General features: G+C 38.1%; 3 protein-coding genes across 12 annotated transcripts in view; 2 read left to right on the forward strand and 1 right to left on the reverse strand.

The window, feature by feature from the left end:
- Window positions 1-478: 478 nt before the first annotated feature.
- On the reverse strand, window positions 479-3327 carry LOC117568396 (separin homolog sep-1). Its single transcript, XM_034249027.2, has 7 exons — window positions 2988-3327; window positions 2730-2925; window positions 2192-2669; window positions 1768-2130; window positions 1411-1712; window positions 1022-1347; window positions 479-968 (listed from the first exon to the last, which is right to left on the reverse strand). Exons 1-7 carry the CDS (start codon window positions 3058-3060, stop codon window positions 781-783), a joined length of 1926 nt encoding a protein of 641 aa, XP_034104918.1. The 5' UTR covers window positions 3061-3327; the 3' UTR covers window positions 479-780.
- A 4680-nt stretch (window positions 3328-8007) lies between these two features.
- LOC117568397 (uncharacterized) lies at window positions 8008-12335 on the forward strand. Its single transcript, XM_034249028.2, has 2 exons — window positions 8008-8098; window positions 12237-12335. Exons 1-2 carry the CDS (start codon window positions 8033-8035, stop codon window positions 12333-12335), a joined length of 165 nt encoding a protein of 54 aa, XP_034104919.1. The 5' UTR covers window positions 8008-8032.
- Window positions 12336-12427: 92 nt separating this feature from the next.
- LOC117568394 (protein still life, isoform SIF type 1) overlaps window positions 12428-16304 on the forward strand; it is a 105188-nt gene continuing 101311 nt past the window's right edge. For 7 of the 10 annotated variants that reach the window (XM_034249025.2, XM_034249026.2, XM_034249023.2 and 4 more), the window contains exons 1-3: window positions 12428-12556; window positions 13174-13367; window positions 13458-13576. In XM_034249025.2, the coding sequence (XP_034104916.1) occupies window positions 12450-12556; window positions 13174-13367; window positions 13458-13576 (420 nt within the window). In that variant the 5' untranslated portion in view covers window positions 12428-12449. Of the gene's footprint in view, window positions 12557-13173; window positions 13368-13457; window positions 13577-14561; window positions 14586-16304 lie in introns of all 10 variants that reach the window. The other 3 variants (XM_034249011.2, XM_052004728.1, XM_034249024.2) reach the window with 3 other exon arrangements.

A 16304-nucleotide genomic window follows, 5' to 3' on the forward strand; every position in this document is an offset into this window, starting at 1 on the left:
CAACAACTTAAACTAAAACGAAACTTCAACTAATTAATTCTACACACAACTTTTGCACCCAACTAAGGTAAGTTAAGAGCACATTTTTGCTAATCTTATCCATCTAATTGTCATTTGAAATGGTTATCATATTTTATTAAGTGATTCTAAATGTTGTACATATTTAATCTCCAAGCATTTTAAGCACTTTTTAAATGCAACAAAATGAAATTATAGAAAATGTTGTAAATAGTGAAATTTGTCTTACTTTACATATAAATTTTAATATAGAGAAGAATAGAAAATAATGAATCATTCATTTAGTTTTCTGGTTATATAGAAAATATTAAAGTTTTTATTTCGTCTAAGGGAAGCAATATTACGTATGTATTATTGTGTAATTAAATCTCTAGGAAATTTCCAGTTTCATCTGGATTTTCTTCCATTAAGAGAATACAGTCTTATGATTAATATTCTTAGCTCGTGATTTTAAAGGCTATTTAAAATTCAACACTTTATTTTGGTCTTCTTTGACAGTCTTATTTTGGGACTTACAATGTGAACATTTTGCAGACCATTTGCTCTCTTTATATCGCTACTTATCTACTAAGAATTTTGGGTTTGCAATTCAAATTCATAATACAAATTTCAATAACATGTGAAACTACTTGAATTAAATTCAATATTTAAAAGTAGTAAGAACTAACAGATTTCTCACTTTGATTTCACATTACTTTACTTTTACTAAAAACTCTTCACAACCAATTGAATAAATTGCCTAACTAGTTGTGAATGAGTAGCCTAATTATTTGAGAATGGCAGCTGCTCCACAGCAAGATTCCAAGCGGGTAAACCACGTGATACATAGACGCAATAGTTGTAAATCTTAGGCTCCACCTTGCCCTGCTGTATGCCGGCGAGAATCGAGCAAAGGCTGCCCACTTGATAGTCCGTGACTTGATCCACAGTCTGCGTAACGCCTTTTAAAGCTGTAAAAGAACTTGAATTGATTATTGAATTAGTTGAAAAGGGCGGCTGCTACCTTTTATAGTGCCCTGAGAGACCCAAGGTACGCGATCAATCTGTGTCCAGGGCGTCACTTTGCCATTGGCCGGTGCAATCCAGCGACTGAGCAGATTGGTGGCAACGTTGTCCATGTTGCCATCGAGCGCGGGCATCAAAGTGCCCACAACAGTGGGACAAAGTGCGCCATGATAGTAATCGTGAGCACCATAAAGCGGACTATAGAGACCCGAACTCATCACACGCGTCGAATCACAGCCAAAAAGAAAGACGACGCCTTTGATGCGATTGCGATAAATGACGCGACTCGAAACATATTGCAAACTGGAGCCATGGCCAGCATAACTACAAAAGAATAAACAGTAGAAATTCCTTAGCGAGATTCCAAGTTGGAAGTGCTTCACTTACACAAAACAGTCCGCTTTGAAAGCCTGATCCGTGAGCAACTGCTCGGTGGGTTTCGTCTCGAACATGTGCTCCCAATGTGGCAACCAATATTCCAGAAAACTGCGCATTCTTCGCCCCGAGTTAACCAAATCTGATTCGGGATTTATGATGCTCATCCCGTGTCGCTCGATGCGCACCGTGTAGTAGCCATGTTGCACCTGCGCTTTGTGACACTTGTAGAGGCGCCACAAACTGTGCAGCGACTTGAGGCGCGTGCACTCCTGCAGCGGCATCAGCTGCTCCCAATGCATGTGATCCAGACGCTGTAAGTACAAGCGTTTAGTTTATAATACACGATAATAGACAATCACATCTTGCCTCATCCACCACGAGTAGCAATGGAAAACGCTTCTCAGCCAGTGGCTGTTCTTGCTGCAGTGTTGCCCAGTTGCTGCTCCATAGCTTAAGCAGCTGCAACGCTTGTTGTGCTTCAGTCGTTTTATAATTGGCCAGTTCCAGGCTCACCGCCTGCTGCTCGGCGTTATCAAAGCGATTCGCATGCAGCACTGCTTGCGAGAGCAAGATACGTTGCTGATTGCTCCAGTTGAGCTTGGCACACAACTCATCTACGCTGGCCCAAGCCTGTTTCATGGTCTGCTTCAGAGAGGTGCAATGGTAGCGTTTTCCCAGAAATAAGAAATTATAGGGAGCAAAGACGCGCTTCAAATCATCGATGAGCACCTGCAGAAGGCAAAAATAGTTTAACAAGCATAAAGAGAAAGGGCACACCCGTTAGACGGACCTGCAGATCACCGCTATAGGCATTTAATTCATTCCAGTATTTGGACTTTTGCTGTGACGTCTTCACAGCAGTCGGATCAACTGTTACCACACGCTTAAAGCGTTCCACTAAAGTGCCATAACGCTTGAAGATGTCCACCAAAGCAGAATCATCAAAGCGCAGACAAATTGGACCGAGTTCAGGGCTGCGACAGTGCTGCAATAAGCTCAGATAGATGTCGCCTTTCGAGCCTGCAATCTCGTAGTATGTGGAGCAGGTGGTGGCTGGGTTGAAGCTCTTGCACAGCTGCAACACGCACCATTCCTGCGGCAACTGGCGGCAAACAGACGCAATGCTGGCAAAGCCCATAACGGGCTCTTGAATCTCCTCGAGAAAATCCAATTTATCCAAAGAGAGTTCTTTGGTTTTCGCTTTGCTTTTTTTGTGCTCCAGCTCGTACTTTTGATTATATTTGAGAATGTTTCTGAAGAAAGCATTGCTGCGCAGGAAAAGAAGTTTAATTGAGTTTGCTTGATTGTTTTCCCTCTTTGCAACTCACGATTTGTAGTCTTCTTTTTCTTTGGCGCTGGCGGCGGCAAGAATTTCCTCAACTGTTGGCGACCAATTTTCCAGCTGCTGCGCCTCGGTTATCAACCGTGCGTCGCTGTTTTGAAACAGTGCACGCACTTGGTAGTAAATCGAGTGCTCCATATTGCCATTGCGATATTCTTCGTCCGCTCGCAGCAAATTATATTCTGTGTATTGAAATTGTGTGAGTCGTAACAAGCGAAGAAATTTTAACTATTTTATTTCTTACCTTTGGCTTCGGGGCCTGCTTGCGCATTTTGTAGGCCATGCATTTCTTTGTCTATGGCTTTGGCAGTGAACATAGTTTGTTATAATTTCACAATTTTAGTAGTAGTAAATTCGAATAAATGCGCCTCTTGGACACTGCATGCCACAAGTAGCTGTTGTTTTGCGCATTTTCGCTTGGTTCAGTGTTGGTAGCGCGCGCACAGAAATAAAAAACACTGGTCGCTGTTATCGATAGATATCGATAAGTTTGCGTATTTTATGGTAAATTCTGTTTTACATATTGATGCTGAATGAGAGAAGGATATGACAATTTTGAGAACAAAATTGTTGTTCTTAAAAAGGAAAACATTAGTTTCAAATAACGTATTTTGACAATATACTAATCAACTCATGCAGTATTTTTAGTATATCTGTACGGGATGAAAATATACGTGTACGGTCACTCTGCAGCAAAGGTATCAAATAAACAAACGCGCGCGAAATGTGAAAAAGTTTTACGCTAAACGAAAGAAATTGCAAAATAATTGAAAAAAATGTGTTGAAAATAAGAGAAAATCAGGTAAATTTATAAAGTTATTTATGTGTGCAAGGCAGTGAACAATAAATCGTTGGACTATTGAATTGCTATCAAAAGCTCATTTCACATCCGTTATATTCTTGTTGTGCTTGTTGTTGTTGTTGCTCCCGTGTGTTCATTCATAAAAACGCAGCAGCGACAACAGAGAAAAGTTCGCGTTAAAGCTTTGCGCAGCGGCGCAGATGCCCAAAACAGCCCGAAAACTGTGTCAATCTGTGTCTAACACATGTGTATGTGCGTGTGTGTGTGGGACATTGTATATTACATTGGCTCCCCGGTGAACCACACCCTCCAGTTGCCCTAAAAAACCTTACGCAACAACAAAAGCGACACACATTGCCAATTATTGCAACAAATTCCGAACAGAGCTTTGACATTTTACAAGAAGGTCCAGCGTTGACTTTTGTTTGATTTTTCTTTTCCCTTTTTGTTTTTTTTTTGTGCTCAGGCGCGCCTTTTTGCTGCCGCTGCAACCAAGAGCTGCAGTTTCTAATGACGTTGCTTAAAGAGATAACGAGAGCAGCGGCGTTGGCGTTGGCGTTGACGTTGTCGTCGGCGTTGACTTTGTGCGTGGGGCGTGCGAAGAAGCTATGACGTCAGTTCAGGCTGGCGCATCCTTTTAAAGCTTTGTTGTTGTTCTCACTTTGCGGCCGCTCCCCAGCTGCAGCTGCAGATTGCACTTTGCCATTGCTTCCGCTCTTCCCTGCCCTAATATTCTTTGTGCCGCATGCTGAAATATGTGTTTATTGAAATATGACTTTTATTATTACTATTTTTGAATTTTTGGCTAAGTGAATGCAGCGTGACAATCGCATTATTATTGATGCTGCATCATACAGCATTCAGCGACGTTTGTCAACTTGACGATGCCTTCGTCAAATATTGAAAGCACGCCTGCGCTCTCTCTCGCTCTCACTCTCTCTCTGTGTGTCGCTGTCGATGGCTCTGCTGCTGCTCCTGTTCCTGCTTTCTCTGTCTGTCGCTTGCACTTGCTTTTGGGCAACTTTGTCGCTGTCGACGGCTCTGCGAGCAGAGAGCAGCGAGCACTCAGCATCCTTTCTACTTATTAATTTTGATGTTGCTTTTCACTTTTACTTTGTGTATGTTAAACGTGCCTCAGTCTCAGTCGTCTTAGTGTTGGTGTTAGTGTTAGTGTGTGTGGGTGTGCGACAGTGTTGGGCAACTTCGCAAAAGTCCCATGACAATCATCTGGTGTTGTTGTTGTTGTCTGGGTCATAAAAAAGCGTTGACTTGTTGTTGTCGCACGTTCAATCTTTGTTTTTTCGGTTTTGACCATTGGCCACCTGCACATTAAGCAAAATCACCCGCCTCCCCTCCCTTCCTCCTACACAATGAAGCACTCTGGCAACCCTCTGCATTATTTATGAGCCACTGCTAATGCAAAAACTTGGCACGTACACACACACACACATACACATATGTATGTTAAAGTATATGTGTGTGTGGCTAACAGGCTACCTGAGAGCGGGTTGAGTTTGGTCGCGTACGCCTAGCAAATTATAACATTAATATTACATTAACGCACACCAGCGCATGCATGCTCACACATACACTCGCATATACACACACACACACACACGCGTGCATCGGGGAGACATTAAAGTGAAACAGAATGGCAAAAACTTTCATTTGACGTCCTAAAAGCAACAACAAGAGCACGCGACATGTAAAATAAATGTAACAAAATGCGTACGAACACGAAGCAGTATCAACAAAAGCAACAAAAGCAGGAGCATCAGCAGCAGCATCCATACACCAAAAACAACACAAGGCAGCGACGTCGTCGTCAACAGCAGCCACCCTAAAAAAAAAAAAATATGGCACACATTCCAACAGTTGCAGCGATGCTGACGTCGACTGCGACGCGCAGCAGCTAAAGATGCGCTGCGACGTCGACAGCGACGGCTGATGTGGCTCATTCGTATCGCTCGCTCGCAAAGTCAAAGCGATTTTCGAAGTCGACGGTTGTGTGGCTCGTGCTGCTTGTTTGGGCTCCCGGTGCTGCCTTTTTTCCAGCAAGCAACTGACAAAAAGAAACGCTTTTAACACTTTCACACAAATCAAACCAACAAAAAAAACAACAGATTAACAAAAATAAAATTACAACATCAACATACCCACATACACACACAAATACACACTCACACCCACACACACAGACACTGACACACACACGCATACTGAGTGGAGAAGAAAAAAAAAGTAAGCGAAAAATCAACAACAAGAATGCGAGCGAAGAGCGATTTTGGGGGAGGCGAAAAAAGTGTAGCATGCTTTTAGGCAGCGCAACGAAAATCGCCTACGCAAATTGAAAACGACAAAAGCGACGAAAGTTTGTGGCGAATTGTGAGCGACATTGCTTAAAGTGCTGTGCTAAAATCAAGATATTTAAGTAAATTAAGGTGTGGTGATTTATGCAACGTTTTTAGCCAAACACGCACAAGCACAGGGCGGCGACAGACACACACACACACACACACACACACATACAGAATCAGAATCGAAGTGATGAGCGAGGGGAGAGCAGCAGTCAACGATTGCACATACCTCTAAGCAAAGCACACAAATACACACACACACACACAGCGAAGAGGCATACAAAATAAAGGATAACGACGAACAAGCGACGAAAAAGCAAGAAAGAAATCGAAATTAAAATATATGTTGTACTACAACAACAACAATAACGACAGCAGAAGCAGAAGCAGCAACAGCAGCCGAGAGAAGAACAGCAACAAGAGCAACAACAACAACAACAGCGGCGAAGGCAATTTTCGGCTGTCGCTGTAATTCGAAGCTCATCTGCGCTGCCCGCGCGCTCACTCTCTCTCTTTCTCTGCTCTGCTCTGCTCTCAGCTGCTGCGCTGCTCTGCTCTCGCGTTGCGCTCTCTCGTGCTTGTGTGTGTGTGTGCTTCGTTAAGTGAAAACATTTCGTTTCGTCAAGTTTTGTAGGTATTTTGGCAGGCCAGGAGGCTGGCTACACACACAAATATACAGAGCGACGACATGTCCTCGTCATCTGCTGCTGCTTCTGCTGTGAATAAAAATCATCGGCCGCATCATAAATAAACTTCAACATTCCCAAATATTCAAACACTCAATAATCCAGCAGCAACGCGATAAAAAACTGACTAACAAATAACTAAACACAACAAGTTTAAGGACGAGCACAAGGAATTGGCAGTAAACGAAAAACGAAAAGAAAAAAAAAAACAGAAGAGAGGCGAACAAGAAAAATCGGTTTGTGTTTTTTTTGTGTGTGTGTTTTATTTGCAAAAAAAGGCAAAAGGCGTTGCCAAATCAAAAGCTGCAGCAAAAACACACAGTGAAACAAGCACAATTAATCCAAAACAACAATAATAATACATCATACAATTAATAATTATAGCAGGCACAAAATTAATTACTATATAGAGAGCAAGCATAAATTAATCATACGCACCGTTAAACACACACACACCGCAAAAAAGTAAAAAACCTAAAAAAAAAAGCAAACCGCACCAAAAGTGAAATTTTCAAGTGACATTGTGAAAGGCAGCAGAAAGCCAGAAAATAAAGGAAAGGCAAGGCAAGGCTGCATTAATAATACACACAACAATCATATATAGCATATAGGATATAAGGGATATAAAAGGACTCGGTCGGCACTCAAGAGGAGGCAAGCACAAGCAGCAAGCAAGCACAAGCACAGTACACTCTGGCTGTTCTATTATTTAACTGCTTTCAACGCACCTTTCAACTTGACGAAGCCTGATTGAAAGTCGCTTTCAACGACAACCACACAGCATCCACACAGACAGAGAGAGAGCGGTAGAGAGAGAGCGGGAGAGAGAGGCAGCAACGACATCAACGTCAATCCGCTCAATATTTATATCTCCGTCGCGCTCAGCATAACGAAACTCAACTGAACTGAAACTCAACTCGAACTTTCAGACGCAGACGCCACTAGGTCCTGGGTTTTGAGACTCTGTGCTGTGCTTCAGTGCGGTTCGCTGTTGGCTTCGACTGGTGCCTGACTGGCCCACAAAAAACAAAAAAAAAAACAGTACACAAAGGAAAAGAAAAGAAAAACAGATATTCAGCCGCAGCACCAAAATAAATAACATCTGACAGCTGCTGCTACTTCGTCTCCTGCTTTCGCCTCCTACTCGGTCGTCAGCTTCAGCTTCTTCGTCGTCCTGTCAATTCGAGTTGTGTGTGTCGAGTCGAGTTGAGGCGAGTCGTGTCGAGTCGAGTTCAGTCGCGAGTCTCGAGTGCACAATTTGCAGCGACCTCTAAGCAATATATTCACAAGATAAACAAACAAACTACAGCTGTAACTACAACTAACTGTAACTGGAACTGGAACTGGAACTACAATCAACCGAACAACAACAACAACAAGTCTAACTAACTAGCAATATAACACAACATTAACAAACAAACAAACAAATAATCAACTAACCAAAATGGGTGCCAAGGAAAGTGTCGAGGCAGCTGTTAAAATGAATGCCGATGGCTGGGGCCACGTGGAGGTGTGTATAAAAATGTCAAATTTCTAATTCAATTTAACAATCTAATCAAAAAGGCTGGGCTTTAAAAAGTGTGATGAAGATTAGGTTAAACCTATATTTCAGCTTCTAATAGAAAAAGAATATCCATCTTTTCCATTATTTTTGCTTGAGTTGTAGATTAATATTCCCCTTCTTGAGCAAACATTCCTTAAAGAAATTCAATATTTATTGTTATTACCTTATTGTCCCTGTTCCCATCTATATGAAAATCTATAGCTTACTTGTATTCAGACTCTTAATGCCAGAAATTTATATTTGTTTTAGTATAAAATTAATGCTTAATATTTTTTTGGAATTATTGATTATTAATAATTTAATAATCTGGATCTGGATCTCATTTAATAATCTTGATCTTTAACAAAATTTCATTGTCGAAATTCAATGTCTTAGTTCCCATCGGTGTCAACATCTATAGAGCAATTGTCTTTTGACTTTTCATTCTAAAAATTTATATTTCTTTTGGAGTAAAACTAATGTTCAATCTTTTTCTGGAGATATTGTTTTTAATCTTGTTCTTAATTCATAAGCTGCAGATATTTTTAACAAAATTTCCTTAAAAAACTATCATTGATTGTTGCTTTTTACTCATTTATTCCTTTCTGTCCTGTGACGAGCTATTGTCTTTCGACTTTTTATACTTAACACTACAATTTATTTAAATGAACACTTAGTGAATGTTCTTTTTATGGGATGTTGTTCTGTGTGCTCTCTATTTTCCAAATAGAGAAATTAATCTTCTGGCATCCTTATCAACATTTCCTCAAAAAAGCTCAATGATTGTCCTCTGCTACTAATTTGAATCCTTAGTCTCCCAGACAAAATAATTATGTGTAGCTATTATCTTACTCTTTGTGCTTAATATAAATATAAATTTGAATGTTAATATGACAGTTTTTTTCGATGAATATTTGACTTAGATACTCTTCTTATATAGCTGAATATTGCTAAATAGTTCGTGATTCATTTTTTGTGAATTTCAATATATAACAGTTTTTTTTTTTAATGGATATTTGACTCAGATACTATGAATTTTGCTAAATAGTCATTGATTCATTTTTGGCATAGTGGCCTGAAAGTTTCTAAAAAAGTGACTCGTTTTTTTACACTTGGGATATAATTGTTAACAATGCAACTAATACATCGAAATCATAAGTTTTTAAGTATATTCTTTTATATATGAAAAACAGTTTACTTTCTAAAAAGAGTTCTTAGGTTGCATATCACAAGAGATCAAGTTTGATGCTTGATATAGTTTTTAACTATATCTATTACATATTTGTATGAATATCAGAATAATATTTAATAATTATGATGGGCAAAAAACAGTTCTTAAGTTGCATATCGCAAGAAATCAAGTTTGATGCTTGCCAAACACTTTGATAGTTCTACTTGAGTGTCATCTCTAGCATTGTTTTTCGGTCTTTCAAGTTGTCAATTGGCTGCGGCACAGACAATTCAATCTGTCAATGATGCCACTGTCTGAGATTGTGACCCAAAAATCGCCAAAGCTGTCGCCACCTTCGCTCCTGATTGCATTTTGATGAGCCAGACGAGTCGCAGATTGACACAAACATCGAAAGAGAGAGAAAGGCAGCTAGAGAATGAGCACTTTTTGATTGATTTTAAAAATAAATTTAAAACAAAAAACGAAAACACGTGCAGACGCAACGATTGTGGCATCCACTTGAATGTAGCAGCATGCGGGGCCCCCACAAATAGTTATCTGCCGATCTCTCTCGAGCTCAGTCTCCGTCTCTCGATCTCTTCAGCATAACAATTTGTGTTGTGTGGGCGAGAAGCAAGCTCTTGAGATTTCGAAGAGACAACGTGAGTGCACAAGAGAGATCGAGAGAGGGAACTTTATCTGAATATGAATGAAAATGTGTTTGGATTTTCCTTTAGCTTTTCTGTTGTCAGTTTTTTAGTTGTTTGCCTGAGTTTGTGGCGTGCATTGTGCGAGTTTGATGTTCTCTGAGAAAAGCGAAAAACCTTTACATAAACACTAACTAAAACAATTCCAAAGGTCGTAAACAGGTGTCTGCTCGGTAAATGCTGTAAACAAAAATAGCTAAAGAACAAAATAAGTTTATATAGTGTATATATATTCGTATAGAATCGCTAACAAAACAAACAAACAAACAAAAAAAAAGGCAACAGGCTGCAGCCAGGCCGAAAAAAGCGAAAAAGTTTTAGATATATAATTATATTTATATTTCTCAAAGGTGGAATGAAAATTCATATAAATAAAAGTCGTGCAACATGTGGCGCGAATAAGTTTTGTGTGTGCTCTCTGTGTGTGTCAAAAGACATAAAACGCAGCGAGATCAAATCGAATCAGATCAAATCAGAAATATACTCAAATCATAGCAACTTCAAAGCACTTTTTTCCGCTGTTAATCTTCAAGGTGTTGTTGCTGTGTTTATTTTTTTTTCTCTCTTATTTTTCTTTTTTTCTAATCGTTATTGTTGACACCTACACGCCAAGCATGCGGCATGTGGCAAGCGGCGAGCGGCGGGGCAAGAAGCTTGCTTTCCGACTGCATTTTGGCCAGCAAATAGCGTTGAACTCGCTTCGTTCGCACCTCGCTCAACCGCGTTAATATATAACCGGCGTGGGTTGATTCAAATGTTTTAATCACACATCACAAACAGTGTGTGTGTGGCACAACTTAAGTCAACTCTTACCTCATAGCCAAAAGATTTGCTTCAAGTTCAAAATATGCATTTTGATTTGTGCAAGAGTTTGAAATATTTCATTGAAATTCACATTTTTCATGCATTGTTTTGAATTTGTTTCGAAGTGATGTCTTTTCAGTGAGGGATAAAATAAATACGAATATTTTTGTGATATATTGCTTGAGTTTGATCTATTATTATCTATGATTAGTTTGTTTATATATTTTTTAAAGAGCGTAGGTTCGATGTAAAGTTATGTTAGTAGCATTGTTTGAAAAGTTTTAGTTTCTTTTCAATCCGACTTCCGCTCCGCAAATCAAAAAACATCGAATGAATGCAGTATTGTATCAATATACCAAATATATCGTACGGTATATTTTTAGTGTTGTGGTATACAATTTTGGTATATTTAAAGAATAATACTGCACTGGTTTGGTAGAGTTATTTACTTTTATTTAAATTTAATTAGCCAATGAATGGATTCTCTTTTAAGGCTATATTGAGAAACACCATCCTTAAGAATGATCTTGCAAAAATACCTTTTATATTTAGCTGAGATTGTAACTAAAAACTGGCCTTAATCGTTTTATTTATATTACGACTTTGGTTATATTTGGAGTAAAAGATTTTTTGTATAGCTTGTTATTCATTGGCGAATGACTAGATAGAAAGTCAAAAAATGAATTCAAATGCAGATAAAGATTTTTACTTGTATTTGGATTAGATGAGTTGTTGGATAGATTCTCATTCAGTACCATTTGATTGGACAAAAAATCTGTCAAAGAATGAATTTAAATAATTTATTTTTATTTAATATATAAAAATTCAAGTAATTTTTATGTCCAAGCTTTTGTTTATAACATGAACTGTTTTAATTATCATAAAGACTTTTACTTGTATTTTGAGTAGGTGGTTTGTAGGATAGACTCTCATTCATTTGATTAGACAGAAAAGCTGTCAAAGATTGAATTTAAATACTTTGTTTAATTAATATATAAAAATTAAACTAATTTTTATGTCCAAGAATTGATTTATTTGCGTTAGATGAAACATGAGCTTTTTAAATTATGATAAGGATTTTTACTTGTAGACTTGATTTGTTAAATATATTCTGATTGAGTTGCATTTGATCAGCCAGAAAGAAAGAATGAATTGAAATGTATTTTTTGAGCTAATATAAAAAAATGAAACTAATTGGTATGTCAAAGATTATGTTGCAAGTGCCTTAAAAGAAACATGAGCTGTTTTATTTAAGATACGATAATTCAATTCAAGTTTAGCAAAAGATCTTCAGTTGCTTTATATTCATTAAACTGGTTTTATTTTTGCAAATTCCCATATAAGAAAAGTGTTAAATGTTGTCTCACCCATTTACTTATTAATTATGTCTACTTTCTTTGCTCTCTTTCTGCGTGTTTAGCAGCGCGGGAGTCGCTACCACGGCCATCGGCATAATCAACGCTCGCAGTCGCTAAATCGCGGCCAAGCGCTCTCGCAGGCGGACGTGAGCGGCATGTGGTGACATCGGGGTGCCTCTGGTAAAGGTAAGTAATGAAGTTAATAATTTATAGATATTATTCTAATACATTGTAAACTCCTTTTTTTAGGATCTGCGGCGGGCTGTGCTAACTGCGCCATGGGCAACAAATTGAGCTGTTCGTGTGCTCCATTGATGCGCAAAGCTTATCGCTATGAGGATTCACCCTGGCAGAGTTCTCGTCGTCGCGATGGACATCTATTGAGGTGAGCCAGTTGTTGCAACAACTTCTACTTCTACTACTGCTGTGTGGCAGTGGCAACTTTCTCCTCTGTACTACTCTTTGTGTGTGACTCTTTTTGTTCTCTCTGACTGGCTGTTGTAAATATGGAACAAAAAAAAAACCAAAAAAACAATTGAATTCGCCTCTTTCGATAACTTTTTTCGTAATCAACTAATTGTGTTCTTCTTCTGGTTTTTCTTTCTTTCAAACAAAAAACGAAATGAAAACAACACTTAAACACAAATGTAAAACTTTCGACCTTGCCTACACTTCCAACAACCACACACAAACCACACGGCCAAACAACAACAACAACAACTACAACAAATCTGCCACCTGCTACAACTTCCTATCCACAAAAAACAACAAACAACAACTGTGCGCTTCCTTTGTTTGATTTTACTTTCAATTGAATTCACCCAACAAAATAAATAAATTGCACAAAATTTGAATTGGATGAAAACCGAAAACCCCCAACAACAACCAACCAACCAACCAACCAACAACAAACAACTACAACCCGACTACAACTCTCCAAAAACCAACCTTAATGCCTTAATTGTCAACAAACGCAAATACGATTTTATTAACCAACGCTAGTTCGTTCAGGTTGTGGGCTGAGGTCTTTCACGTATCGGCAAGCGGCGCCGGCACCGTCAAGTGGCAACAAGTGTCCGAAGATTTGGTTCCTGTCAACATCACATGCATTCAGGATTCGCCCGAGTGCATCTTCCACATCACCGCCTACAACAGTCAGGTGGACAAGATACTCGACGTGCGACTTGTGCAGCCAGGTGAGTTTTTCCTCTCGGCTCCTCTCTTCTGACTTTCCTTTACTCTTTCTGTGTGTTTAACTTGTTCGTGTGTGTTTACATTCGATTTAGGCACACGCATTGGACAGGCATCGGAATGCTTTGTTTACTGGAAGGATCCCATGACTAACGATACTTGGGGCTTGAACTTTACATCGCCCATCGATGCCAAACAGTTCCGAGAATGCTGTGTAAGTATTCTCTTACAGTTTTGCGAGTTGCACAAGTTTGCCTTTAACGACGACAAGCAACAACCACCTTCAACTGATACCTTAACCACCAAAAAAAAGAAGAAAAGCCACCTCAGCCAACCACTAACTACTCACACAACTACACACACAGAACACATAGCGAACACACACACACACACACAGACACTCTACTAACAATTACAAATAGCAATTTGGGCAGTTCTGTTGCAAGGAACTGCTCAAAGAACACACACATAGTTGATGATGCTGTGATGATGATGACCGAGCGTGGTGAATGTTTGATGTATACAGCCTATAACTATGCATTTCAATCTGGAAACTGAATTCAATTCAAAATTCAAGCTTTAACTCATGCCATGCCATTTGTCGCAGTCACTGTCACAGTCGCAGTCACTGTCACTGTCATCTCGCTACACACAGACAGACAAAACAGACAACAACAACAACAAAACGCTCTCGAATCAACAAAGAAAAAAGAAAAACGATCAAATAACAATAAACAGCTGTAACTGTAAAACATACTTAAGTATACATATATTTATATATATACAATATAATATATATATTCTCGTTCATTAGTTTCGATAAATTTCGTGCAATTTGGCATTATGTTTAACCTTTGAAAATTATCCCTCAGTTCTGTTTTCTCCATCTTTAGTTTTGTTTTCATAACCAAAAACATTCAAAAAAAAAAAAAAAACAATTTGGCTAAAACGTAAACGTAAGAATTGTATCCGTAGTTGCTATATATCATTACAGAGCTTAGAACAAACTGCTTTAAGCCAAATGTCAAAGGAATTGTATATAGAAAAAAAGAGAAGATATTTCTTGGGCATTTGGAAACACTTCACAAACTCACAACTCACACTGAACACTCTGACCAGTCAAACATAGAAACTGTCTGGATTTTCGTATCTAATAATTGTTTCGTTTCTTTTCTTACTTTGCGCCTCATTTGTTGCAGGTATCTTACATTGTAAAAAAATACGTTAGTATCGCTTCATTCTATTTGTTTGTCACGACACACGAAAATACAACTCTTACTGCTGCTATTACTACTTCTACTACTACTTTCTACAACTTACTTTCACTCTACAACTAACTTACTAGTACATTAACGTTTTTACCAAACTGTTAACTGTCTCAACTCTTTTTTTTAACTGTCACCACAGAGAAAGTTAACTCTATTGAAAATCCCATAATCTCGTAGCTTCCTCCCTTTAGTCGGGGCATGTGTAAGATCATAAACCACACACACACACACAAACATATACATATTCACATGTAAAAATGTCCACTGCTGAACGTATCCCTATGTGTCGTTGTAACTCTGTTGTCACTTGTCTACTATATCTATTCACTTTTATGTGTGTCTCACGAGTTTTCAACCCCTTTCCCCATCAAACCTAAAAAACAACCAATAAATATCTATCACAAATCGCTAAAACCAAAGCAATCCAAGCACCCACCGAACATACCGAGCATAACAGTTATAAATACCAGATAATACCAACTAAATACCAGTTAAATACCAGACCACTGAGCAGCTGCATTCATTTTCTACTACTATAAATGTATTTTTTTGCGTGTGTGTGTGTGATTGTGCGTGCGTGTGTGTGTGTGTGTATCCCCAAGAGGTTTACTTGTGTCTATGTATGTTAACACATTCTCACACACCCACACTCTCACACACACACACAACAAAATACTCTCACATACAAACACACATACACATACAATGACTAACTACCTAAAACACGGCACAGCCACTAAAATTTGTTAAATGTATTTATATTATATATTCTTTCATTTCTTTTTCTCTCTTCTAATCATTTTCGAAATCATTCTCGAAACACAAACAACAAACAAAAAAAAAATAAAATAAAATCAATCGAAACATATATTTAATATCGATCTAATAATCGAACGAACGAAACCAAATCCAAATCAAAATTCGTTTTGAAAAATCTTTCATTTTTGATGCATTTCATTTGATACTTAAAATATATACTTATTGTAAAATGTATTCAAATTTTCGTACGTTTACCTCGAAAAACAATTGAATAACGAAAAAAAAATAAAACAACCGACCTGCAAAAAATATCTCAACAAAACTTTTACACACGCAACTACAAAAAAACAAACAACAACTACAACAAACAACAATATAACATAAATAATTATAAATTTATACTTCTCTAAATGTACACTTACAATTCTATATTCTATCTATGAAAACTCTGTCCCTCCTCCAAATCAAAAAAATACTTAAAAAAAAACAATGCTTTTATTATCTCTAACATAATATTTTATTTAACAACTTTCTACTATTATTATATATTTATGTATGTATAAATATATATGTTATATTTCCAACTCGATTCGTTTGCATTTGACACATGTGCCACAAAAATGAAAATAATATAAAAAATACCAACTTAACTGAAAATTTCAATTGCGATAAAAACTAATGAACGAAATCAAATTTTGCGAATTACGAAAATTGCACAATTGATAATTAAATTGAATTGAATTGAATATTTGCCGAACGTACAATGAAAATGCAAAAGAAAAACGCAAAACGCTTTAAAACAATCGCACGTATCCTCTACTACAATACCGTTACCTATCCTCTGCAAACCGTTTCCGATGAGCCCTAAATCCCCTCAACCCGAGAACCCCAGCTCCATCCTTATCCCGAACCGAG

This window comes from Drosophila albomicans, chromosome 3 (genome assembly GCF_009650485.2).
Source record: "Drosophila albomicans strain 15112-1751.03 chromosome 3, ASM965048v2, whole genome shotgun sequence".
NCBI classification, from domain to species: Eukaryota; Metazoa; Arthropoda; class Insecta; order Diptera; family Drosophilidae; genus Drosophila; species Drosophila albomicans.

Bases quoted from the DNA above. Each gene is read 5' to 3' on its own strand.
- LOC117568396 (XM_034249027.2), bottom strand. From the start codon at position 3,060: ATGTTCACTGCCAAAGCCATAGACAAAGAAATGCATGGCCTACAAAAT. The intron at 2,926-2,987 runs GTAAGAAATAAA...TTCAATACACAG, and splicing joins AGCAGGCCCCGAAGCCAAAG to AATATAATTTGCTGCGAGCG. The intron at 2,131-2,191 runs GTCCGTCTAACG...TGCCTTCTGCAG, and splicing joins CCTATAGCGGTGATCTGCAG to GTGCTCATCGATGATTTGAA.
- LOC117568397 (XM_034249028.2), top strand. From the start codon at position 8,033: ATGGGTGCCAAGGAAAGTGTCGAGGCAGCTGTTAAAATGAATGCCGAT. The intron at 8,099-12,236 runs GTGTGTATAAAA...CGTGTTTAGCAG, and splicing joins ATGGCTGGGGCCACGTGGAG to CGCGGGAGTCGCTACCACGG.